At 37.4% G+C, this 27,956-nt stretch overlaps 1 protein-coding gene and 2 long non-coding RNA genes across 7 annotated transcripts in view; 2 read left to right on the forward strand and 1 right to left on the reverse strand.

Moving 5' to 3' along the window:
• LOC144324173 (uncharacterized) overlaps positions 1-16,156 on the forward strand; it is a 164,945-nt gene extending 148,789 nt beyond the window's left edge. For all 3 annotated transcript variants that reach the window (XR_013389584.1, XR_013389582.1, XR_013389583.1), the window contains 3 exons: positions 4,128-4,253; positions 12,192-12,413; positions 14,313-16,156. This is a non-coding gene — a long non-coding RNA (uncharacterized LOC144324173). The remainder of the gene's footprint in view (positions 1-4,127; positions 4,254-12,191; positions 12,414-14,312) is intronic.
• A 402-nt stretch (positions 16,157-16,558) lies between these two features.
• Positions 16,559-27,956, reverse strand: part of EFEMP1 (EGF-like fibulin extracellular matrix protein 1) — a 61,080-nt gene continuing 49,682 nt past the window's right edge. For both annotated transcript variants that reach the window (XM_077915448.1, XM_077915447.1), the window contains exons 7-11: positions 27,625-27,744; positions 26,152-26,271; positions 22,362-22,485; positions 22,081-22,276; positions 16,559-17,188 (exon numbers count right to left, since the gene is read on the reverse strand). In XM_077915448.1, the coding sequence (XP_077771574.1) occupies positions 17,027-17,188; positions 22,081-22,276; positions 22,362-22,485; positions 26,152-26,271; positions 27,625-27,744 (722 nt within the window). In that variant the 3' untranslated portion in view covers positions 16,559-17,026. The remainder of the gene's footprint in view (positions 17,189-22,080; positions 22,277-22,361; positions 22,486-26,151; positions 26,272-27,624; positions 27,745-27,956) is intronic.
• LOC144324174 (uncharacterized) overlaps positions 22,087-27,956 on the forward strand; it is a 34,637-nt gene continuing 28,767 nt past the window's right edge. For both annotated transcript variants that reach the window (XR_013389585.1, XR_013389586.1), the window contains exons 1-2: positions 22,087-22,314; positions 24,376-24,473. This is a non-coding gene — a long non-coding RNA (uncharacterized LOC144324174). The remainder of the gene's footprint in view (positions 22,315-24,375; positions 24,474-27,956) is intronic.

A 27,956-nucleotide genomic window follows, 5' to 3' on the forward strand; every position in this document is an offset into this window, starting at 1 on the left:
GGGTGAAGACTGTCTCATCTTCCTTTCTAACATTCAAGGGCATATCTTCATGACTCATCCTACATGGACAAGGGCTTCACTGTTCCATTTTCCCAATAGGGACAAGCAATGGTTCCAACCCATGGACCAGCTCATCCCATCCATAGGTTCTCTGCAGTGAAAATTTCTCTGCAAGTTTGACTCCTTTCCTGAACCTACAGCAACCACATTTTAATGAGGAAGAAGTCAAGATACATAAAAGATAGTTTTAACTCTTAAAATCTTAGTCAATAAATGAGGTAACATGTGATGATGTTCAGTAAATCACTATGCAAATGTGAGGCAATTTGAGCTGATCCTCAAAAAATGGAAAACATTTCTATGCTCTTTGGTTGTTGGAATAGTTTGAGCAAAGGCACAGAGATGTTTCTAATCAGTGGACTCTGTTTTTGGTCTTTATTTTATTTGGTGTGACTAATATTTGATGCCTTTGACCACTTGCTTCATCTTGAAGGGTTCTCTTGGCTTCTGTGACACCATATTTTACTGGATTTTCTCCTGCTATTCCAATTGCTCTTTTCAGTCTCACCTCTATAACCACAGAGATGCTCACGATACCAGGCCTGTGCCTCTAGTCAGGTTTCTCTCTTAAAGGTCAGACCTATATACCTGCTATGCACACCCACATATCCAACTTTTAGTCAAATACCTTATGTCTAGCATGGCCAAAACCGAGCTCACCATCTTTTTCCCCACTTCTGCTTCCTTCAGTGTTTCCTGTCTCAGTGGATAATGTACATCCAGCCATTTAAGTCAGAAACATGGTAAATTCTTGATTCCTCCCTATTACTCTCTATATGATTAACCATCATACCCTTTATATTGTAATTTATTAATATTTCCTGAATCTGCCCAGGGCTCTCCATCTCCACTGCCACCTCCTTGGGTCAGCTCACCATCATCTTTTGCTTGAATGACTGACATAGCATCTACGTTTAATTTCTCCCCCAGCTAATTCTTTCTGTACAGTGTTGCCAGATACATCTTTCTAAGGCATAAATATGGTCATTGTGATTTTTTTTTTACCCTTGAAGCCCTTTAATAGCTTCAATTTGCCATAAGGATGGTATCCAGGTTCTTAAATAAGGCTACTTGCTTTTTTTGTCCTGGTCTGGCTGACCTCTCTTGCCTCTTCTCTTGTCACCACCACTAGCTCCCTGAGCTTCAGCCATTTTGAAGTGCACTTGCAGTTCACTGACTCACCAGGTGAGGTTTTATTTTTTATTTTTATTTTTTATTTTTTTATCTCTCAGACCTTGTGTATACTGTTTCCTATCTATCACATTCTTCTTTCTTGCTATTTCTGTGGTCTCAGCTGGGAAATCACTGTTCACACTGATTGTAATGGCTTGTTTACTTGCCTATATCTCTTAACATCAGTCAATACCTCTTATAGAATCTGAAATATTTTAGATATTTAGTAGATATTTTTTGGATGAATAAGTGGTGATGTGTTAGGTATTATGTATTGGTGAATGGCAGATCACTCAGTTTGACTGTAATGTAAGATATAGAAAAGACAGGTGTGAAAGATATAAAAGAGAGATGGCTAGGTGTCTTAGGTTGGGTTCCTTGAACATAAATTCTGAAATAAAGATTCCAGTGCAGGAAGTTTATTGGGAAATGCTTGTAGGGTCAACCCTTGTGAAGGAGTTAGGGAAAGGTAGAGGAACAAGTTGAGTTGAAATGAAGTTCCAACAGGGCCCTCAGCTAATCCCACATGGCATGTAGAAGCATAACTATACAAAATTGTCCTGAATTGAGACAAGGAGGCTGGGCCTTTGTATTCCCATAGTAATCACTTATTAAACATGGTCTGACTTTGGGGAGAAACAAACCTTGAGTCAAATAGTTCCTTTTGGTCAATGGCAATTTCTGGGGAAGAATTAAATTATGACCTGTCAGAAGCCAGCACTGCTAGCATCTAGGGAAATGAATGCTTTGGTACTGAAGGGGAATGTGGATGGCACACCACAGCATCCTTGACACTATGCCTAGTTCATGCCAGACTGAGGAATTTATGCTTTATTTGGTTAAGATGCCATTGAAGGTATTCTCTCAGAATAGTAATGTGATTCAGAGCTGCATGTAGGAAGATTAATCTGATTGAGGTGTTTGAATTGGATTGAAGATGGAGAAACTGGAGACAGAGAAGACAGTGGAAATCTTTTTAAACAGTCCAGGTGAGGAAATAAAGGCAAGGGTGTTGGCATTGGAAATGGGAAAGACAAGTGGTTGGTTATAAGAGATATAGCAATGCTAGAATTTACAGGCCCTGATTTAACATGGGAAGTATAAGAGAGGAAGGAAACTCAAAAGTGAGTCTAAGGTTTTGAATCTAGCTGAAATGTAAAAATAAAGGTGCTGGTAATAGAAGAATAAGAAGACTATAGGCCTTGGTAGTAAGTTTGTTGAATTTGCAGGATGGCAGCCACTCGAGTAGAAGCAGCCCACAGGTGACTAGAAAATTGTTTGGGAGGGCAAAACACACATAAATAAAAAATTATATAATTATATGAGGATGGTCATGCACTGGTATGAGTATTAAATAGATAAATAAACAGTTAATGCTAAGGGAGGTCAGAGGAGAGAGAAATCACTGGCCAAGAAATCATCATAGAGGAACTGGCATTTGAGTTGGTAGATGGAGGTATGGGATCTAGGAGAGAGGGAGGAGGAATGATAACATTCTAGGTGGGGGGGCAATGGCTTAATTAGAGGCAGAGAGATAGGAATATATACCACATGTTCATGGTACCATAAGAAGATCATTTTGGCTAGAAGAAAGGATTCATTGAAGGAAATACTGATTTGAAAATTATACAGTTGACTGTGGAAGAATTGAGTTACAGGCTGAATGACAGGGAGGTTAGAGGAATTCATATATATATTTTTAAAGGTTTGTTTATTTATTTGAGAGAGACAGAGAATAGGGGGAGGAGCAGAGGGAGAAAATCTTCAAGCCGATTTCTCGCTGAGCATGGAGCCCAATGTGGGTCTGGATTCCATAACCCATGAGATCATGACCTGAATGGAAACCAAGAGTTGAATGCTCAACTGGCAGAGCCACCCAGGCACCCCAGGAATTCAGATTTCATGTAAAACTTTGTCTTTGTTTCTGAAGTTTGGTCCTATTTACTGCTGAATGTAGGTGTCCATAAACCACAGAACTAAACTTTCCACTTGAGAGATACCCTCTGTGTTTTTTTACACCTAAGTGGCTCTAATGTAGAAGACTACTGGTCATTGACATTCTTTTTTTTTTTTTTTTTGACATTCTTTTTTTTATGGAGATTATATGAGGACACATTAAAGAAAAGTCCAGTCTACATGTATTTCTGTGGCTTTTATATTCAGTCTTTGCTTAGCTTTCATGAAGTGCAAAGAATCTGCGGCCTAATTGGTCAGCTGGTGTACTGGCTCACCCTGAAAAGTAAATATTGTGTATCTGCAAGTGGTAAGTCAGTATGTGTAATCTAGCTGCCTAGTCACGCCTGCCCCAAACCCTGTTGAAAACTTTGACCAAGGGCTATAAAACTGTCAAGAGCTGGGGCCTAAATTTGCTTCCTCACCAAATAGCTTGTTACTGAAGCTATTGGGAATACAATAGGGCATGCATTTGACTTGCTGGGATCCCTTGTTTGTTACAGAAGCAGCTGGCAGAGCTAAATAGCTTTGTATTACATCATTCTTCATTTCTTGGTTTTTATTTATCCTCTACTTCGATTTATTTGACATCAAAACTTGCCCTACCCTCTTCTAAGTACATTCATAGAATAAAAAGGATTGTCTTGATATCAATGCTATAACTTCAAAATGAAATCTTCAGATTGGCACTTAAAAAACAAAACAAAACAAAACAAAAAAACAGAAATTTATTTGGGTCTTTGAGCAGATGTTTAAAATTTTCACCTTTTTCCAACATGATCAAGGGCTGCTGTGAGACTTCCCCATTGCTATTTTGTGACATTCACATAATCACTTATTTCCTATTTTCTTTGCATAATTTCATAACAGAATGTTTGAAACATCTCTTGGGAAAGGGATTACTGTTGAAAGCCCTTCTTTTTTTTTTTTTTTTTGAACAGGAAGTGGATGATGTTTGCTGAAGCTACATGGTGACTTTTGGAATGGCCTGCTAGATTTAGAAAGAGTGATGGAGAGAATGCCATTGATGTGTGAACAGTTACTTCCGTTAAAGTAAAGAAGCCCAGGTGTGTCTGTAGCTTTTTGTACAGCTAATTGAATGAGCTTTCACTCAACAGAAGAAAACATGTCAAATCTTGAGTAATTAAAAAAAAAAGCACCTGAGGACATTATTAAGTTGCAACTGATATTCAGCAGCTCTACATTAATCTCTAAGAAGCAAACAAAGGAGTTATTTCCTCTTTTTATCCATTGTTCAACTTTGTGCGATTGATTTTTTTCAGTCCACAGAAATGTTTACTGCACTATAAAGATTTTTTTTTTTAATGCTTATATATTTAACAGTGTCCTTTAGATACTTGGTCTGTAGGGGGTAGAGCTCAGTGATCCAAAGAATCACACAAGGAGCACCTTAAGTGACTGCCTTTGGCTAAAGTCATGATCTTAGAATCCTCTTTGCTCAGCAGGGAGTCTCCTCTCTCTCTCTCAAATAAGAAATAAAATCTTTTTTTTAAAGAAAAATTCACAAAAGAGCTGTATGTTGTAGAAATCTTAATTGTTTAATGCCTTACTTACTCCATTTAGATCCTTAGTGAATCTAGATTAATTTTTACAGCTACCTTAGACATCCCTTTTAAATGAAAATGAAAGGAACTTTTCATTTCTTCTCTATTTACCTTGGCTACAGATGTGGAAGAGTCATCTACTGACCCATGGTGTGATTTTAATGGTACTAAGAATTCTTTATTTCCCAAATTAACTCTCATAAATAGTACATTTTTATTGAGGTATAATTGACATATGGCATTATATTGGTTTTAGGTAGATAGCATCATGATTTGATGCTTGTATATATTACAAAATGATCATAAGAAGTGTAGTTAACATCTGTCACCATACACAGTTAAGAATATTTTCTCTTATGGTGGGAACTTTTAAGATCTATTCCCTTAATAACCTTCAAATATATAATAATTTTATTAGTAATATTCCTTTAACAGGCACCAAAGAACTTGATGCAATTTGCTTATCCATGGTATCTGCTACTCTCATCCCTGGTAGACAGGGTTTTTGGCTTTACTAACAAAATTTTTTAAAAAGAAGCACAGAAAATATGAATGGTCACACAGAATTAGCCACTGATCAGTAATCAGGCCTTGGAGTCAAATTGACCTGAGTTATAGACCTTGCTCTACCACTTTCTACTTGTGTGACCTCTGTTTCTCACTTCTCTGAGGCTCAGTCTCCTCCTCTTTCAAGTGGGATGTAAATGCCCATATCATAAAATGAGGTAATATTTGTAAAGCACATCAAATGTCTAGCATAGCAGGAGGCCGCAGTGTATGGCGTATAATAGGCACTTAGTGCTCTCATCATTACTATTTAAATCATCTAGGTATTTAAAAAAATGCCTTTCTTGGAAAAGGCTAACACAGATTTGCTGACACTAAGCTCTGCCTTGAAGATGTTTAAAGGCATGTCTTAGATTTTCACCTGAGGCACCAACCTAAATCTCATTTTAGGAGATTAATGTGAACTGCTCAACACCTGAATCCTTGTTTCTGAATCTCACTTTAAATGTTTGAATCCAAACTGTTCCAGCAGCTTTTGCCTCTTTCATCTACTTATTTGACGTCTGGCACCTCTTGCCTCTGCCATTGTGTTAGTCAAAGTCTGGACTTTTCCCCTGGTACTCTATTTCCAGAAAGTTTGGCTTTGTTATACCACCTCATCTATCCAGGCCTGACTCTCTGGCCTGAGTTCTGTTTTTTGGCTTTGTGTTACCAGGTCAACATTGATGGACCTATCCCATGGGCTCCATATAGGACACTAAGATGTTAAAGTTCTCAGTTAATGGGACTGGTGGACTTTATATCAAAATACTACTGAACAAGCACTCATATGGATGATTCTAGTAACCCACTCCCAGATTTTGGCCTCAGCCTCCAGCCTCTAGTTTTTTTTTTTTTTTTCAGCCTCTAGTTTTAGTTTAATGTCTGTTATTATCTAGCATTTTGCCAAGTCTCCTATGGCTTCCTGAGTTTGCTTTGAATTTTTAAAAAAGAACTTCTTAATCTGACATGAAACTCATTATAAAAAAGGTAATAAGTTGCAGATACAGAAAAGTATAGAGAGAAGAACACAATGTTCTTTCAGCCTTGTCCCAGAAATAACTACAGTTAGAATTTGGCATGCTTTTTTCTTCCAAAACATATATTTGTGATTGCAATAGTATCTCCTATATTTTCCACTTTACACTATATCATAAACATCCCCCACTCTATATACTTCTCTTGATAAACATTTTAATCACTGAATAATATTCTACTATATAGATATGCCATAGTTTTAACTTAACAATTCCCCCATTATTGTGCATTTAAATGCTTTTCATTTTTTTTTTTACCTTCTTCTTAAAGAGTAAAGGAATAGTGTTCTTTCTTTCTGTCATCCTTGGATAAGAAGTAAACAACTAGGCTGAAACAATTGTGGATATTTACATATTCATTGAATGAATAAATAGGTATTGAAAAGGTGACTTGCTCTCATTAAAAGTAAATAAATGGAAATGTGGAACTACTTAAGGATTCTACTTATCCCTGAACAAAAGAAGTACACTAAAGAAAAGGGATGTAAAAAGAAAAAGAAAAAGAAAAAGGGACGTAGAATTTTGAGGGGGAGGTTAAGGAAAAGTTTCCTGCACTTAATGCCTGCCTTCCCACCCGGGTTAGTGATATGCATTTTAAAGAGCAAGGTGGAGGGAAAACAAGAAGGAAGGCTTCACCACATTAAATGAAAAGCAAACAATATGCATATCAGCATCCTAAGATATACCACTCTGCTAGGAAAAACCAAGACGAAAGAATTATTAGACACAACAGTTCAAAGCACACTGCACCTATCAAAATGTCCAAATGTCCATCATCTTGTATAGAAATGTACCATTCTAAGAGAAAGAGGAATCAAAGTCACTCAGGAGCAAGAGCTTCCTTTGTCTCCTTCATCTGGTCAACTCTTCCACCTGAAAGGCATTTAGCTTCATGCTAAAGATTGCCTAGAAGGACAAAAGAGAGGTCTCTTTCATTGTCAAGGACAGTACACCTTGCCGATGACACTCAAAAGAGGTTAAAATGGGTCAAAGCAATTGCTGGGCTTATGTAAGGGCATGTGAAGCTAATGTTAAAGTCACACACAAAAAAATCTTGATCTCAAAGAATATAGTTTTAACCTAGAGTAAGTATGGAAAGGAAGGTACTAACATGTAATACTGATTTATTCCAAAGAAAACTTAAGGTGAGAGGGTATCTAAGAGGATTAGTTAATAGGTAGTCTGGGAATGGTCTTTGCCATTCCAAACGTCTGCCTACACCGTGTATTAGAAAGATAAATGTGAATCACTAAATTCTACTCCTAAAACCAGTATTACACTATATGTTAACTAAGTAGAATTTAAATAAAAATTTGAAGAAAAAAAAGATAAGTGTAATTTGGGGCAAAGCAAGAAAAAGTGACTTAAAATGATGTAAAATATGCAAGTGGTGGTAATTTCATGCAGCTATTACATTTTTAAGAATTATGTTTTCTGGATACACTTTAGGAAATATGTGTAGCATTTAGTGAGATGACAGATACATGGCTGGGGGTGGGCATATTTAAACGGTAGTCATTACTTTTGTACAATTTCTTAGATTCCTTAAAAGGAAAGCTTAGAAACCCGTCTGAGAAGAGCTGATCTAGAGAGAAGTAGCATGGCAAATTCAAGTCAGCCTGCCTGAGTTTATGGCCTGGCTCTGCTTTGTACAGATCACATGACAAGTAACCTTACCTTGCAATTCTGTTTCCACTTGTGCAAAAGGGGATAACAGGGATGCCTAGGTGTCTCAGTCTAAGTGTCTGACTCTTGGTTTTGCTCAGGTAATGATCTTAGAGTTGTGGCTCCATTCCTGCACTAGGCATGAGTCTGCTTGGGATTTTCTCTCTTCCTATACCTCTGCCCCTTCCCCTGCTCATGCTGTCTCTTTCTGTCTCTCGGAAAAAAAAAAGGGGGAACAACAGGTCATAGGAGTACTAAAAGGGTTAAAGGAGACACTACATCCAGGAGACATGAAAACATGTCTGTTTTGTACATGTCAGTTTTGAACAGAAACTGACACATGTCAGTTTTGAAAACATGTCAGTTTTGTACACAAAAACTGTACACAAATGTTTATAGTGGCATTATACATAATAATCAAAAAGTGGAAACAAGCGAAAAGTCCATCAACTGAAGAATGGATAAACAAAATGAGGTGTAGGCACAGGATGGAATATTATTTGGACATAAAAAGAATGGAAAACTGACAAATGCTACAACATGGATGAATCTTGAAAAATTATATAATTCCATTCATATTAACTGTCCAGAATAGGAAAATTCATAGAGATATATAAAGTAGCTTAGTGATCATTTAGAGCTGGGGGATGGGGTAAAGGAGAGGATAGGAAGATAATAGGGAAAGGATGTAAGGTTTCTATTTGAGCAGGTGAAAATGTAAAATTGACTGTGATGATGGTTGCACATATCTGTGAATATACTAAAAGCCATTAAATTGTATACTTTAAACAGATGACTTGTATGATCAGTGAATTATATCAGTAAAGCTGTTAAAAGTAAAAAAAAGAAATGAAGAAACAAAAAAGAGAGAAGGAATACAGAGAAAAATAAGTGAAGCTCTAACTGAAGAATTAGAGCTAAAATATAAATCTGACAGAAAATTATTCTGGTGCTTGGGTGGCTCAGTTGACTCAGCATCTGACTCTTATTTTGGCTCAGGTCATGATCTCAGGATCATGGGATTGAGCACTGTGTTGGGTTCTACACTAAACATGGAGATTCTGTCTCTCCCTATCTCTCTGTGCACCCCTGCCCCACTAGCACACACACTCTTTCTCTCCAAGAAGAAGAAGAAGAAGAAGAAGAAGAAGAAGAAGGAGGAGGAGGAGGAGGAGGAGGAGGAGGAGGAGGAGGAGGAGGAGGAGGAGGAGGAAGAGGAGGAGGAGGAAGAAAAAGAAAAGAAAATTATTCTCTGCTCCAGTGGAACACTTCCGTTCCTAAAGAATATACTCATTTGCTAGCTTCCTCATTTAGGCAAAAACTGCTAGCTAGTGTCCAAACCCATTTTCTTATCTTCCTGGACACACAGCTAGACTCTATTTCCCAGCCTTCCAAAGGAAGGTGAGCATTGTGATGGAAGCCACTTCCAGGCCTGCCCCATAAAAAGTTCTCACTTTCCATCTGTCATTGATCCATCTTTCGATGTAGATGAGCACAGGGCCTTGGAAACCTTCTGAAGATGATAGAGCCCCAAAATGAAAGAAGTATAGATTTCTGAATCTTTGCTTGAAAACAATTGCCTGCCTATCAGATTATGGGAGCCAGAAACCTAGGCTCATTCCTGACATGTCCTTCTCTCTCACTGTCCATATCCAAGCCATCATTGAATTCTTTATTTTGTCTCCTATGTGGATTGAATTTGTTCACTTCTCTTCATGTTCTCCACTAACACTTGATTCAAGTGAACACATCTTTTCTTGGGCTGCTGGAATAACTTTCTAATCTGTATCCATTTTGGCCCTCTGCCAGTCTATCAAAACTTATTTTTCTTCTACTACTTACTCTGGTACTGAATGCTGTAGGACACATTGTGTTGTGGTAGTATCCTTGCCTTGAACCTTTGTACACGTTGTCAACACAGAGGGTTGTAGGAATATTTCTAGAAACAGACAGGAACTGAAATTAACCATATATAGAAGTGACTATGAATTGTTTAGCTATATCTCACCAAACTCAAACTAAATATACCCTCCTAACTTAATTTTCCCAGGCTGGATTCCCAAAAATGCTTGTGACCACTCCAATGCCATCCAACATGAAGAGAAATATGATGTGATGAAAGGGGGGGAGGCATTAAGCAGAAAGAGCAGTCCTAATCAAGTCAGCTAAAGTATATCACTTTTGCAAATTTTACAAAAATATGATCATGTGAACACATTGCTAGGGTCCCTTTAGGACCTCGGAAGAGACTGGTGCATGGGAAGGGTCTTGAGATATAATTTCATTAGCTTCTCTGAAAATTGACCTTCGAAGGGCAACTAGTTTTATACAAACTGGACTTGTGATGTGCTTTGAAATCACATAGGTTCATGGTGTTAACTATATAATACCATTTTACATGATATCTTATGTGTCTTTGCATCTAATTGCATTTTGGGTATGGTTGTTGCTTAATTTGTGAGGTGATACTTGGAGGAGAAGAAAACTAGAGTAGAAGAAGAGAAAGGTTAAGAAAGGAAAAAAAGATGGAGAACCAACAGGAAAAAGTCAAGGAAGAAGTTCATGTGATTTGAAGCCATCAGGCCAGGTACACGTTCTTCAGGTGTCAGACTCATCACACAATGCGCTGACCTTGGTCAGCCGATTTTCATGCCTCCCCTAATTCCCTGCAGCCACCTGAGTTTACTGGGGCGGCAGTGGAAATTTCTAGCTCACTGAAAGCATCCTACATCAAGCCTCTGTCTCTCTTCCCATCTGCCTGAGGGCTTTCTCCAGTGCTAGGGAGCACCCTCTTCCGCAGGCAGTTATAAATGGGTGTGGTGTTAGTGTCCTTGGGGCAACCCTCACAACAGAGTTGGAAGTTGTAGATAAATGGCCCAGTTTAGGCAGCTTCTGGTGGGATGCTTTTGAGGTGAGTTCCACAAGATTTCTCAGAGGCTCCCTAGAGGAAATGCCTACCAGTTGCCCATAGAAGTGATCTACTCATTAACTCACTCATTTATTTGCATCTCTCCTCTCCCTCATTTCCCCCCCACTTCCTTGCCTGTTCTTTCTGAGTTAACCCCTCAAACTATCCACACTCAATTCTTGTGTCAGGGTCTGCTTTTGGGGCAACACACACTAGGACACCTGGTTTAAGTCACAGGCAAGTAATTTACCACTTAAAGAAATGTAATCTAAATATTAAAATACAAAAATGTGGAATACAGTTTTTAAAGGAAATAATTTGAAGATACTAAGGAAACTCAACAAAATTATTTGTGTTATATGCATCTCTTTAAAAATAATGCTGTGATTCTGCAGAAACTAATTTCATCTCTATGGGAAGATAAAAAAGAACTGAATTACTGCATTCAGGTCTTTAAAACTCTCTTGCATTTGTATTCCAACTCTGGCTTATTAAAGGGGTCTGTGCTCCGTTAAAGTACACATGCGCTTACAATATAAACAGCTTAACTAGACATCTGTGTTGACTACATATAAGAGGCAGTTAACTTTTTGCCTTGTTTCTGTTCAACGATCTTGATATTTTAGTCTGCTGGCCAGATGAAACAAGATTGGTTTTTTGGTACCAGATGTGTCACAGTTTGGGTTTGTATTCTGCAGGTGCTCCCCCCAGCTGGGAGGATGGAAATGTGCCATCTTTCTGAGATGATGATTCAGGATAGAAATATAAGTCTGTTAAAAATAATTCGACATATTAATGGAAGGTTTTGTCCCTTGTGGGCTTCTTATGCATACCATATGAGCAGACCAGCAGCTGTTCTGTATTTTAAAAGAAGAGTTAGAAAGTTAGAAGCATACACGGCTATTCAAAACATAAGCAACTGCTTGGAGTCATGGAAACAGGATTCAACAATAAACTTCTATTTGTGAAGCTTCCCCAAAAATAATAATCCCACTGGGCTGTTTTCAGGTGGTCTTAGGATACTGAACAATCTTTCTATTTCCATTATTTGGATTCACTAAAACATCTCCCTTGTAGAGGCAAAGTGGTAGAGATGACTAACTATATTTATTAGATGTGGGGATTGGTTTCCAGCTGATTTCTACCCTTCAATATCTATATTTTAAAATTACAATTCAAAAACCCTACTTTTTACCATTTTTTACTTAAACATACTGTGAAAGAACTGAAAGCCCCACTGAGGCCCGAGTTGTTAATAAAACGAGGCATTTTATCTTATTCCAGGTGATGATGTTCATTGTTTGTTCCTTCAAAAAATCACCTAATGAATATGTCAAGGAATGGCAGTAATCTTTACATTAGCTCCTTACTTTACACTAATCCTATGGAAGGAAGGACCCTGTAAGCTTTTTGGCCCAGCTTCTGAACCAGGAGAGTGTTAGCTTCGATCCCTCTTCACCATGGTTGTTCTCAAAATTCCCCCACGCAGACAGCTACATCTGGATCGTAAGTAATAGACTTTATCTTTTGGGAATTGCTGTCCTCTCCAGTATAGTAAGGTTCACATGATTGGTTCTTGACTTTGAATTTCTAGAGTTTAGGAGCATTTTGTGTAACATGATGACTTTTGCCTCTCTGGAGTTTTTAAAGAGAACAATCAGCTAAAGTTTAAGAAAATAAATCAGAATCAGGTTGGTATCTGTGTTATTTCAACACAATTGCATCTAGCAGCAGTGGTGACAACTGGTCATGGCAATCAGCAAAGCTGGTTCACAATCTGGGGTGGACTATTTGCAGGAAAGAAGGGGTTTGCTTGTTGGTGTTGAAATGGCCAACGAAAAGAGCTTAAACTAAGTCAGAAGACCTGTATTCTAGGCACAGCATTGTTGCTCAACAAACTGTGACTTTGAGCAAGTCTTAAAAATAAGATGCCCTGACTAGGTGGTGTCTAAATTTAGAATCCTGTTGTTATTATTATTAATAATAATAAGTGCACATAATAAGAAATTTTATGTTTAGAGGGGGTAGAGATTGCAAGCTGTTAAAGAAACTAGTTAAGAGGGAAATTTGGCAGTTGAAGGGAACTTATTCTTTTTGGGGGCTGTCTTAACAACCAAGAGGCCTTTCATAATCACTGTCAGAATGTAATTGTCCAGTTAGAGAGCATGGACTTCTCCAAGGGCAGGTATGGTAAAAGAACGATGAAATGATGGAAATGACTAGTTGTGGCCTCATTACTGAAACTTACTAAGAATGTACTTATTTCCTTGGAAGCATGTTTGGAAGCATGTTTGGAAGTAAGGGAACCCATGGCTGCACTTTTTTCACTGGTGAAAAAAGGCAAAATGACTTTTAATTTAACATAAGTATTTATATTTCAGTACAGTGAAAAGGAGCAAAAACATGCACAATTTAACAGACTGAATAGCAGAAAAAATTATTTTGAATTGTAATTTAAAAATGTATAGCTAAATTGATCCTTGCCCCTGATAATGAACCCACAGTGTGAAGAACTATTTTGATGAAAGCAGTATGAGTTTTCTCTTCTACCAATGTCCAATGCTTCCCGATAGCCACTGCATAAAAGGAATGCTCAGATGCTTTAAAAAATTTGGCAAATTGAGCTACCTTATCTCTCAATGTAGCCCAGGGTTAGGGATTAGTTAGTTATAGTCATTAAAATTGGAAAAACTCCTTATTTCAATATCTCAGTTTTATGGATAAAGAAACCAAGGGCCTCAAAAGCTAAGTCTCACAGTGGTTAAGGTTAGAAATGGTTCATTTATTCTACATTAAACTCTTAAGTGCTGGAAAGGATTACCATAGAAGTTGCTCAATAAATGTTTGCTGCTGAATAAAAATGACTCTGAAGATGAATTTGTCTTGTAATTCCCATCTTTGGGAGCTGGTTTAAATCAGTGATTCTCATAGAGGAGGGGAGGAGGGAGTCATGTGTAGTTCGGAAACAAAGCAGGTCTTTGTCTTACTGCTTTGGTTTGTTTTTAGTGAAGATGTTTACTTTATTTTGAATTTCAAATTACATTAAAAAGAGAACAGGAGATTTTTATGTTTACTGAGGATGGTTGTACCTGTAAGGGAACTCATGTGTAAGCTTTCCAAAGTTCTTTCCAGGATTTTGCTTCTGTGAATGAAAAAAAAATTTTTTTTATCACTTGCTATTTTTTTTTTAGTCAAAAATGAAACTAAAAATGAGTGATTTAGGCTCATTTTTAGTGGATGAATTGAATCAATGTCCTTTTTGATGGGTAAGACAAAAAGGAATTACAGGTGGAAACAACATATCAAATTATGTCTCTCAATGCATGAATGTGGGACAGGGAAACTGAAGAACTCCATAAAAAATCTGCTTTTTTATTTTCCTTTTCCTGCTTTTATTCTTATTAGGACCTACACCTCTACTTACATATGCCTCAAATGCAAATAGTATATAGCAGTTGATGATTTCTTTAGATAACATCTAAAGAAGGACCATGTGAGAATGACCAAATGAAGCCATCATATGCATATTACAGACCACCATTGTAGCTAGATATCTCAACACCAAGACCCCCTGCTTCCAAGGAATGACACCTTGGCCCTTGTCTTTGTTCTAACTGGTTCCTGGATGCCTGAGAGGACACATACACCAAACCACAATCCTTAATAAAAACCACCAAACTCCAAGCAAAGACCAGACTCCCTCCTTTCCTAAGTCTCCAAGACACTCCATGTGTATCTGCTCTGAATCTTCAGTAAACTCTGCTCTCACTTCCTGCTGGCTCATGTTTGATTTCCATCCTGTGCAAAGCCAAAGACCCTCTTGGCTGGTTCTGCAGGACCTCTTCTGGATCCTTGGACTCCACCTGCCAGCATCAAATGGATAGTGTGATATGTTTACAATATGGAATATTATTCAGTCATAAAAGGAAGTGAAGTACTGATCCATGCTACTACACTGAACCTTGAAAATATCATGCTAAGTGAAAGAAGCCAGATACAAAAGGGTACCTATCATAGGACTCTATTTATATGAAATGTCCAGAATAGGAAAATCCAGATACAGAAACTAAATTAGTGGTAACTCCTGTAAGGGCTTGTGGGTTGGGGTATGAGGAGTTACTGCTAATGGATATGGGGTTTATAATGGGTATGGGACTAGATAGTGTTGATACTTGCATACAAGTATTCATGTGGACAGAGTGATAGGAATGCACTCAACAGTCCAGCTGTGTCGTGGCTGGCTGTTATCTCTGCTTCCTTGTGTGGTTCTTGATTAGATCTGTTGTCTCATTATGTTTCAATGCTCCTTTAACAAAAGCCCATCCTCTGTTCACACAAGAAGTTTGTGTTTTCTTTCTTGATTTCTTCTGAGCTTTCTTTTTGACAATTGTTGAACATTTAGTCAACTCTTTGAGAAACACTTGTTTCAGGGTCGAAGGTGCCTGGGTGTCAGAGGTTATTTCTATGTGCTTTTAAACTTGATGTAAGAGAAAATTGGCTGCACACCTTTTTGTGGCATGATTTTGGCAGTTTTTTTTTGTTTCCTTTTCTCCTAGATTATCTATTAGAAAAAAATCAAATGGTCATTCTTGCTCTGGCAGCTATAACTAATTTTTTCCCAGACAGAATTATATTGGCTGTTATTGGTTACACTTAAAAAAACTTCCAAAGATAGAGTGATCCTCTAAAAGAATATTTTTATTTAAAAATATAACACATCAAAGTGAAGCAGTTACAGTTTAAACAAATAAGACATAAAACCTTTTCTTTGAATTCAGAGGGAGGGCAATTTGCTTTAGTTCACAGTCACTCTGGATGCCAAGAATAAGAACTGTTCCCATTTTTTCCCTCTGTGAGCATCAGTTATTAAGATGAGAAATTTTAGTTATAAGTGAAGTTTTAGAGTTTTAATTTTATTCAGTAACTAAAGCTTTTTCAGTACAATACCTTTTCTTCATTTTGTTATGCATCTTGAGGAAGACCTGAATTCAGTGATGTTCTTACCTTTACTGAGTGTTATAGACTGAATGTCTGTGTCCTTCCCAAATTCATATGCTGAAATCCTGACTTCCAATGTGGTAGCATTATGGAGTTGAGGCCTTTGTAATTATATCATGTGGATGGAGTCCTCATGAATGAGATAGTGCTCTTATAAAAGGGACTGACTCCAAGAGAGCTCTCTCACTCTCTCTCTACCATGTGAAGATATGAGTCTGCAACCCAGAGGACAGCTCTCACCAGAATGTGACCATGCTGGCACTTTGATCTAAGACTTCCAGCCTCCAAGCTGTAAGAAATAAATTTCTGTTGCTTACAAGCCACCTTGTCTATGGTACTTTATTATAGCAGCTTGAATGGATGAAGACACTGAATTTGCTTCTTCAGGTCAACTCCAATATAGTTAAAAAAGAATTTGTTTTCTCATCTCCTCTCTGTAGATTTCTCAATATAAGAATCACTCTATGGATACCTTATTCACTTTGGGAATTTTGCTTACTTTTTTGTTTACATTCATAATAAAAAATTTCAGACAAAATTTAAAATATTCAACAGAAACCAGCATATTATACAATAATTGTTTATTACTAAGTAATAAACAACTGTGTTAAGACTGCTTATGAAAATAAAACCAACACAAATATGGTAGATCCTCATTTTCTAAAGAAATATATCTTTATTGACTTTTTCCATTTTCTCACAAAGCAGTTAAAAAATTCATTCTTGAACTTGCATGCTGTTCAATGTTATGATGGTTGCCTCCTTATAAGACTGCCAGTGGAGCTGTAGTAAGTTTCCTTAAGCACCACAGAAGATAATCATTGCTTTGTCCCACTTTTACAGAAAAGAATCCAAGTTTCATTGGATAGAGTATGCTTAGCTCTCTTGAAGAAAACCAGTTTAGTGGATTAATGTCTAATTTACATACAGTAATAAAGACAAACTTCGAATCTTTACAGATTAAATGCCCACTTTATACCATGGTGTAACTGTTTGAATTATTGGTGAGTGTACAGCATATAGATGTAGATGTACTAGATACGTCTATAAATAAAATAGTGCTTTATGGTAACAATATTCTTTGGCTGATTTAAATGCCTATAGTGTACTCTTTTAAAAGACTAAAATGAAAATGGCCCCACTATTATTGTCAATCTTAACACTGAGCTTGTGCGGAAGGTTCCTATACTGTTGACTGTTAGCATCTCCAGGTCCACGATATATTCTCTTGGTCCTGATAGCGATTTCACAAGCACAAGCATTGCACTTACAGGACTTGTTTGCTAAAATAAAAGAAAAAAAGAGGGAGGGAGAGAATAATTTTCCTTGAATTGGAGTTTCTATTATTTGTGAGTATACCTAGTCTTATAAGAATTAGGGGAAGAATTTTGAGGGTAGGATAAAAGTCACTACTTAATTCCTTCTTGGTTTCAACCTTTCTTGGTTCTTTTCCCTTTGTGCACACATAGTCATTAGTTCCAAGTTACAGAGACCTGCTTTTTTGATAGTTCTGTGTTTTCGGTTCATCCCTCTCTGTTAATGTTTCTCTTCACTTTTACTGAGTAGTACCAGCCTTTACAGAGACTGTAGTTCAGGTGAGAATTTGATAATTTTTGAACTGGTAAACAAAGCTATCATCTTTCACTTCTTCTTAGCATTATGCTTTTGTTTACGTTCTAGTACATGAAGAGACAATGTGAATAGTTTCACATTTCAATGGAACACAACAAATGCTAAGATACATGAGGTTATGTAGTGTATGTACAAAGATACATAAAGGTGAAAAATATGGGGAAAAAGAAGAGGGATCTTGAAGCATTGAGGGGAGGCTTTTGAATTTCTGAGGAGAGTCACCAAAGATAATTGGAAGTTTTGTAAAGAAGTATGTTCAGAACTGGATGTAGTTTCATTTTGATGAAGAATGTTATGGGTGCTGGAGAGTAGAGGAAAATGAGCTGGAGGGGCAGGTTAGTAGATGTGTGAATCTGAATGCCAGAGGAAAGCAGGGGGTAGAGACAGTGGATTAGGATTTAGCAATCACTTCAGTGGGTGGACATTAACCAAGGGAGAGAATGTATATGTGATAAGACTGGATTTGGGAGAGGCTAATATCTAAGGAGTGGGCAGAGGAGAAGCCATTGAGGGAAGATGAGAAGAAACAGATGATTAATTGGGAAACAGGAGAATGGCCAGCAGTATCCAATGGCATAGTGAGGCTGAGAGAGACTGGAAATGAAAAATGTCCTCTGAATTTAGCAGTATAGATGCCTTTTCAGAGCAACTCCAGTAGGGTAATGGGAACAGAAGATAGAAGGGTGACTAGGAAGTGAGAAAGCAGAGATTGTGTTTATAGGCTTTCAAGAACCTTGGGTTGGGAGAAGAGAGAGAGAGCAACATCTAGAGGGAGGCAAGTTGAATACCTAAGAGGTAGATACAAGTTTGATGGAACAAGGTTCTAGAGGAGATGGATGGAAGGATATAGGTGGTAGATTAGCTTTGATTGACAGAAGTAAAACCTCATCTTTGGAAAAACTCAAGGGAGAAGGTAAGAAGGAGGATACATGAACTTAAATTTGTAGGGGGTGAGTGGGAAGTTCAGGTAATTCATGTCTGTTGGCTTCAGTGGTTTCAGAAGAGACCCTACTGAAAAAGAAGGGTCCAAATTGAAAAGATCTCCAAACTGAACTTAACTTCCTCTCTACACTGGCTCGATCTTCCCCATATTAATAAATGGCACCACCACCATTTACTGTTGCTCAAGACAGACACTTATCTTTGGTGTCTCCTCATCCTCCATTTCCCCATAGCAAATAACTCACCAAGTCATGTAGTTCTTCCTGTATCTTCATAAACTTGTCTGCTGTTTTTGGGCTCACTGCTACTAGTGTAATACCCCATTCTCTTGAACTACTAACTGGTCTTTTCATTTCCATTCCTGTCCCACTCTCATCCAGGCTCTGCAGTATACCAGGCATTTTCATTTTAACATGAAAATCTAACAGCAACTCCTCTACCTGAAACCTTAATATCTCTGTAAGGCATTCTGTGATCTAGGCCCTGCTCATCTCTCTAGGTTCCTCTCAAGTCACTTCACTGGCAGCACTTGGAGTTTCAGACCAACTGGACTGCTTTTTATTCCTTCTATTTGCTGGTCTTTAATTGTTAGTCTTCAGCTTAAGTTCACTTCTTTCAGAGGCTTCTAGATCACTCCTATCTTTTTAGCGGCTGACTTGGTAGGCACTCATGAGCATTTGCAACTCTCTATTGTAATATTCAGCATACTTGTGAGCACTTGCTTAGTGCCTTGACCATGAGCTCCACTGGGGCAGGAATTGGCTTGGTTTTATTCACTGCTGTGTCTCCAGGACCCAGCATGGTGCTTGTCCCTTGAAGGTAATAGTAATACCTTGAAGGCATTAGTTGAATTCATTCATTCATTTAAAAATATTTTTTGAGCATCTGCTAGGTGCCAGGTATATTCCTTTTGCTGAGCATAGAAGAGTGGACAGACAGGTAAAGTCTGCTTTCATTACACCTGCACTGTAGACCACACATATAGACAAATGAATACTATGCAAAGTGGTGATAAGGGCTATTAAGAAAGTAGCCTCAATAAAGTATAGGTATTGGGTGGCATGGGTGGGGAGGATGGTATTCTACCTACAATTTTATGTACTACTTCTATTACAATATATCCTCTTTTCTAAGGATGAAAGTTTTCTCAGTATTCTCCCAAAAGGAATATAAATAAAATCCTGTATTCTACAGATCCTTCAAAGATCAGGTCCAGTATCATGACCATCAAGAAACATTAGATTTTATTTATTTATTCATGAGAGACGGAGAGAGAGAGAGAGAGAGAGAGAGAGAGAGAGAGAGAGGCAGAGACATAGAGGGGCTCCCCTGGGGAGCCTGGTGTAGAACTCAATCATAGGATCTCGGGATCACAACCTGAGCCAAAGATGCTCAACCACTGAGCCACCCAGGTGCCCAAGATACATTCTTTAACTGTTCCAGTCAACATTAATTCTTTGATGTCTTGGATCATGGAATTGAATATAAAATTGCTTCTCTTTTCCCTTCCTAGATGTTAACTTTTGCCACATGTAATATTTCAAGCCTTTAAAATAAGGAAGTATGTAATACATGCACCTGTTATGGGGCTGAGCATACAGTAGGAGCAATATTAAGGCCTGATGACTGATTCCTATGCATCAAATGTCCTCTACAAAAATGGATTTTTCAGTAGAGAAATTTTGTAGAATTCAACCTAATTACTTCTTGAATTATATGATAAGAAGTAATCTTAAAATGACTTTTTATTGGGCACTGGGTGGCTCAGTTGCTTAAGCAACTGCCTTCACCTCAGGTCATGATCCCAGGGTCCTAGGATTCAGCCCCACATTGGGCTCTCTGCTTCTCCTTCTCCCCTGCTGTGCTCTCTCTCTCTCTCTCTCTTTCTATTTCTCTCTTGGATAAATAAATAAAATCTTTAAAAAAATGACTTTTTATTTCAAATAGTTTTTGTTTCAAAAAATTTAATAATCAACTCTGGGATTATAAAAATTGCTAATGTTTTATATCATTCATGGAAAAAAGAGATTTTACTTGAGAAAAACACTGAGAATTTATATTTGAAAATATCAAGTCGATAAATGTACTGATATGAATCATAAAACTTTTAAAGTGCTATGTTTATTGCAAGGAAAATAACATGCTGGAACTTTGCTTAACTCTTGATTATGTTAGAAATTTTATTTTCTTAAATTATAGCTAAAAGATCAAAGTGGAAAACTATTTTTAAGAAAGATTTTGAGATGAACCTATTTTATTGCCATGGGTTACAAATAATGTTATTTATTTGGGCTAAAATTATTAAATTGGTATTATCTGAACTGTGTGAAATGCATTTAGAGTAAATTTTTTACAAATATCTAGTATATCTCAAATTTGAAGCATCTAATGTTAGAGAGGTTTATTCTTAGCTATTAGAAAAAAAAGAACAATAATAGATTTTGGGTTGGATTTCTCTCTTCAGAAGTCGGTCATGAGAAATTAATCATTTCTAATTTATTGGCAAAGAAACAGAATCACAAAATTCTGGAGTTGGAAGGGAACTTAATATATCAAAGAATGGGATAAACATGTAAACATTAAAAATCTGTAAACTTTACCGCAAGGATGAATTTCCCAATTTACTTTTCATGTTCTTAAAATGAAATATTGACTTTAAAATCTGATTAAAAATGGAGAGTGCCCAAAGGAGTTTTGAGAAAATTGTAACTGGATGAATAACATCCTTAGCGTGAAACAGTTACCGGAACCCTGCAAACTGCTTGGTGGGGTGCCATCATTTGCACATGAAGTGGTGAGCCTTATTTAAAATATGTCAGAATTTTCACCTAAAATGAACTTGCTGAGATTTTGCCTGGAAGGCTGAGGCACCAAAGTTAGGGAGATCTGCTTGGAAGCCCTTGGGGGGATGAGGGGCTACTAAGAGCCAGTTTAAAGGAAGAGAAGCAGGGGCACAGGGAAGCAAAGACTACCATGAAGAAAGGAGAAACCATGAAGAAAGAAATAGCAGAATTCAGAGAAAGATTTCATATCAGCAATCAAAGAAATGGAAAACACAAAGATGACCTCACACTGTCTGCCTGGAAGTTTGCAAGAATGGTACAACTACTGGCCCTTTTGGTGCAAAAAGATGGGGGCCCTTTAGGGACTTTCGGGTTTCAGTTTTGGTGTGAATGTAAATGATCTTGCAGATGTACCAAAAAGGAATTTATGGTTCTTGAAAAGCTCTCCAGGAATTATTTTTTCTATGTACAATCAAGTAACCAGCACTGATTTGTGGTATCTATTTGGAGTGTGTGTAGGGCTTTTGTTTTGCTGGTCACACACAACTCCATTAGTCTTCATCTTGGTATCTGAGTGACTTTAGAGAAGCTACTAAATCTGAGTCTCACTGTTCTGTATAAATGGAGATGAAATAGTAGTATCTTTCTGACAATGCTACCAAGAAGATTAAGTGAGATAATGCACTCAGGAAGACTTACACAATGCTTGCACATAAAAACTCCTTAAATGTTAGCTTTCCTTCTAAGTGAATACTGCCAAACCACAGCAAACTTGTGCCTGTCCCAACAGCTACAGCTGCCCACAGGGTACTACTCACTCTTAGGTAGAACTCTCCATTTTCATTTCCAGATTTAATCCGAAAAGTATTGATAGTATTGGCATAAATGGTTGTGGCCTGTATCTGGAAGATGTCTGATGGCACAGACCTATCAGATCGGATGCTCATGTACTTGTAGACTATAGACTGGGGAAGTTCTCGGCACACCGCACTTGAGACTGGGCAAACACATCGGCTGCAGAGAAAAACAAAAGTATTTCCCAGTTTATCGTGGTAAGACCAGAAAGTTCTCACTTTCAAAAGCTCTGATTTTTTCTTACTTCTCTGATGTTAAGACATAGGGATCTTGACAAGGATTTCGTGGGTAACAACGGAAGCCGCCATGATAATTCCAACACATTTCATCTTCCCGACATTCATTTGTGGTCTCACACTCATTTATATCTGTAAACACATAGGGTCAAAGAATTTACCGATCTGAGTAAATCATATAACACTTCATAGCTTCACTTCTGCTGTGCTTCCTCTGGACAGTGTAATCTACTCCCAGAGGATCAAGTCTCCACTTGCATGCCGTGCTTACCAAAACCATACTTGTAGGCTGTAAATCTCTTGGAAGCTCCCCAGCCAGAGAGTCAAATGCTCCCCCCATTGGTTTTGCTTGCTGCTTTCCCAGCCTAGAAGACCCAACCACGAAAATCCCATCCCAACCATGAAAATCCCATCTAACCAGCACACTTCAAGGTCAATTGAGATGCTTCTTCCTTCCTGCAGGCTTCTAACCCTCTAGGCAGAATTAATTCTGCTTCTAATCTTCAAGTGCACGTATCCATCTCTTATTTAATTCCATTTTATTTTATAATTAACTATTGCCATATCTATATTCTTAACTAAATTACAACTCCCCAAGGGCAAGGATTGGTGCCTTTCATGTTTATATAAGCACAGTCAATGGCTAACATTTGGCTTTGAATTCAACAGATGAACAATAGGTGGTTGATAAAAATATCATGAAATGACACATACTAATAATCTGTCTGGAATGACTCAGCTACATCTGTCCTCAATTAAATGCAATGAACTTAGGTCCTACTCAGTTTTGTGTCTAAAAGCACATTTAACTTAGCCCAGATCCCTATACACCTCTTACCTTGCAAACTTGAATCTGCCTGAATCTGTTCCACCTCGGATGGCATAGCTATTTAGAAATAGTGTGGAAGAAGGGGAATTGAAGAAGGGGAATTAAAGAAGGGGCTGTGGTGAGAGGCAAGCCAGGAAAAGGCAGTGCAAGGAAGCCAAAAGGGGAGAGAGTCCCAGAAAACGAGGGCTGTGTTGGACAAGGACTGATTTTGGATCTGGGAATTATAAGCCTCCAGATGACATCTGAGAGAACACTTTCACTAGAGAGCCATTATATTTACTACTAGAACAAACAATGAAAATTATATTAAGATTCACATCCCTAGCTATGTCTACCTCCCTTTACATTTGAATAATGATTTAGATTTTATCCATTATAACCGTTTCCTGAATCCTTCTACCTAATAACCAGACATTTTCATTCATTAATTTACTCATTCCAGTTTATTTTAACCCTTCTATTAGCTTATAAACCCCTTGAGGGCAGGACTATAGTATCCATCTTTAAATCCCTTTATCACCTAGCATTAATACACTTGGGGGCACCTGGTTTTTAAGAAATATTAAAATGAACTAAGTTGCTTTTCACATAAATCATGCAGACATGGACAAGAAAGATTATCTCTGCTTGACATGGAGGAAAAACAAGTAAGAGTTAAGTAAGTAGCCCAAGTTCATACAGGTAGTCATAGGCATCTTTCCACTGTGAGGTACTACATCCCCTAAATGAGAATACTTTTATGCCTTGTCTTTGGAGGAAAAAATTTTTCTTTTAGTTTCCAAACTGGCCAAAGCCATCTGGAACCCAAGAGGAGACTAGAGAAGTTTCCAAGAGTCAGTTATACGAAGTGTCTTCTTTTGGACTGGCTACGGCTAAAGAAAGAATTTAGATTTCTTAGAAGAAATCGTAATTGACTTGTGCTTTCAATATTCTTCTCTTTTCTGAAAAATAAATATGCTGTTTAGCTACAAGGAAAACTAGGACTGGTTTATTATATGGAGACCAAGAATGACAACAAGAAACTTTATGTAATAATTTCATTTATTACTTTCATTAATTTAGAGCCTAACGTAATCAACACCTTAATCATTCTAGAATGTTTTTCAGGAATTATTAATAGTATTAAAATATTTGATGAATGTGTGTATGTGTATTCTCTCTCTCTGTTTCTCTGTCTCATTCCTACTCTCTAGCCTCCCCCACCCCACTCAAACACAGAGAGTTTTCAGTTTTGCAAGGCTGTGGAAATGAGAACAGTTATTTCATCCTGAAAATAAGCCTTTGATTAAAGGTAAGACTCCAAACTCTTTCAGTTTTACTTTAGTCCATATGGACAAGGTTGGGAAGAGATAGTTTTAGTGGAAAAAACTAATTGCTTTGTACTTTAAAAGAATGTTAAGCCTCTCTCTTAAAAAATGTTTTGGCTTAACCAAACATTCTGGAGCTGCATATCTTCAAGATATAACACTCTTGAATCCCTTATTTGCAATTCTAGTATATTTTTCACCTTAAATTGTAACAGATATGTTTCCATACAAATAGAGTAGGTAGGTAAACTCTCCCTGTATGTTAATTTGCCTCTGTCTTTTGCTGAGCACCAAATATATTTATGATAAAAAAACACAGACACATTTATTTGAAGGACTCCAGGGAAATTAGTTAAGATATCCCACTGGCTAACATTTTCCTCCATGTAATATTCATGTTAAAAGTCTCAGGCTTCAGAAAGTAAAATCATTGGAATGCAGTGTTTTTCCACAATTAATATTAGAGTCTCTAGTAACTTTCCTGGAAAGGGGTATAAAGGTGTTCATTGTGCAATGAATGGCATTCTGATTATGTTCATACTTAGTGGTTGGAATCTAGTTGAATGATCATATGCATACCGTAAAAATCCCAGGTCCTGGGTTCCTCTGAGTTAATATTCTATAAAATCATGATATAGACTGAGAAGCCCTACTGTATCCTTGCCCTGATCTTTTTCCTTTCTCAAAGGATTTTATTGCCCTTGTATGTCCTTTCTTAGTTCTGATTAAAGAGGACTCTTTAGAGCAGATTTGCTACTAGTCACTTACATTGCTAAGTAAATTTTATGAAAACATTTTGGATAGTAAGGCTTTATTGTTTACGAGTAATTTTTATGTATGTTATCAATTTCATGCTCACAACTCCCTTTTCCAAATGAGAAAGCTAAAGTTTAGAGATGTTTGATATTATTTAAGACTGTAGAGATAGAAGGCAGTACAACTCAAACAAATTTTCTGTCTTCAAGTTCAGTCATTTTTTCCCACTCACTGTTTTATGCAAAGGCAAGTATCTATACTAGCTTTTCTAGGATTATGTATACTTTTGGCTTTATCTGAACAGACCTCTCTGTTAAAGAAATTTGAAACTACATGTAGCATTGGAGATGTGTAAGTATGAAGATCACCTGAATGTTTATTTTAAAACTGGACCCTAGGATATTAGCTATTTTTGTTTTTTTTCTGCTTAAGAATTCAAGCACATTTTAATATACTTGAGGCTGATTTTTCTCAGCACATTTAGGTTTATAATCTTGGTATTTTAGAGGATATGAGACTGTTTTGAGGTTTGCCTACCCCACATGTTTATTCCCTAGACTCAAACTAATGGTGAAATATTTTAATAATTGAATCTTTGGGGCAGGTGATTAGAAGATATATATCATAGAGATTAAGTAGGCTATATAGAAGAGATATCAATATTTTATTAAAATTATTTACATCTTAAGAGCAAAAATTACTTTCAATCTAAAAAAAGTCAGTGCTAACTGAATAATACCTTTTTTATGAGATGAACATATTACATGATGAACAAGGGAAAAAGGAGATCAAATTATATATATAAGAGGGAAAAATGAAAGTCCATGGTAGAGAATCCTGTAACTTTCTCCCTGCTTTTCCTGGTTAAAAACAAACACTTAACAGATATGAAAACAATAAACTTACCCTGACATGTTCTACTTCTCACCACTTGGTATCCCTGGGGGCACATACACGAGAACTTCCCAGGTTCATTGACACATTGATACTGACACAGGTAGCTTGAGGTTCTGCATTCATCAATGTCTGTTCAATCAGACAAGAGTAGGTACACAGAGTTGAAAAACTTATAGGTCACTACTTTGACAATATTTCTGAAGATAAGGTAAAAGGGTAAAAATACTGCAAACTCTAAACCAGAAATATAGGGTGGTTGGTGGCTCAGTTGGTTAAGCATCTGCCATCGGCTCAGGTCATGATCTCAGGGTTCTGGGATCTGAGCCTCAAGTCCAGGCTCCCTGCTCAGTGAGGAGTATGCTTCTCCCTCTTCATTTGCCCCTCCCCCTTACGTGTGCTCTCACTCTCAAATAAATAAATCTCTCCCCCTCTCAAATAAATAAATAAATAAATAAATAAATAATCTTAAACAAAATAAAACAGAAATATAAAACTTTGTAAGAACCTGGAGGGAAAATTCTACAATATCAGCTCATTTCCTCCAGGACTCCACCACACAGTTTTTCTGACTATCAGTTTTACTCAATGATTGCTGAGAGTCTGGCGAATCTTGGACTTAACCATACTGACTGAGCAGACTGAATGAATTGGGAGTTCAGGGAAAGAATGCTTTGCATTTCTCAATGGTGATGTCCTTATAGTTTGCTCAGAAGGACAGAGGCAGCTGTCCAGAACCAGCCCCTTTTGGTTTTGAGCACAGTGGCATGATATGAGGCCTCTCTGGGTGGGGTATGACCTTTGTGGCTTTAAGTAAAGCTGGAAAGAAGTCAGAGACATCAAGTGTCAATGGCATTCCCCTCAGGATGTCGTATGCCTTTTGAATTGCACAGTGGAACATGCACAGGCAATGGACTCTGAAGGTCATCCTTCCAATTAAGTGGCCCTCTTTTTACTCATGTGGAAAGTGAAACGCAGGCAACTTAAAGAAATGTGTCCAAGTCACACAGTGGCGGGAATGAGACTAGAGGACAGGTCCCTTGGTTTATATTCTAATGTTTCTGACATGTGATTAGCTCTTTCCAAATTTAAATGTGCATACCAGTCACCTGGGATTCTTGTTAAATGCAGCATCTGACTCAGTAGGTCTGGTCTGGGGCCTGAGATCTGTATTTCTCACAAGTAGAGACAAGGATGTGTCAACACTGCTGGCCATCACATCACTTTGAGAAGCAAGACACTAGAACACCCCTTCTAATTATTAGACCCAGCCTACATCTACTATTTCAGTTATTTTATTCCTTCTCCTTTCTCTTGATAACATACTAAAAAGAAAATACTATAATTGAACTTAATTAACTGTATTTTAAAATAGAATTTGCATGGAGAAAAAGATTGTTTTCATAAACAGGTACGTAATTGGATAAAGCAACAGCAATTATACAGATTGAACTGTTGTTACAAATTATTTGGAAAATATTTTACCTTCACAGTTGAGCCTGTCACTGCTCAGCTCATATCCTTGATTGCACTGACAGATAAATGAACCGAGAATGTTGTAGCATTGCTGAGCACATTGATTGCTAGCATCACATTCATTTATATCTGAAAGGAAATATTATATACATTTATATATCTATGTCTTTAAACATATCCTTGCTCCTTTGTACCTATGCCATTTAATGATAAGTGAATAATTCCTGGGTTGGATTCTTTGCCCTGCAGAAGCTCACTGGAGAACATCCATTCAGGTTTCATATTTATTGGAGTGACTTCAAACGTCTGTCATGCACTTCTTTTAGAAATACCAGAATATT

This window comes from Canis aureus, chromosome 11 (assembly GCF_053574225.1).
Source record: "Canis aureus isolate CA01 chromosome 11, VMU_Caureus_v.1.0, whole genome shotgun sequence".
NCBI classification, from domain to species: domain Eukaryota; kingdom Metazoa; phylum Chordata; class Mammalia; order Carnivora; family Canidae; genus Canis; species Canis aureus.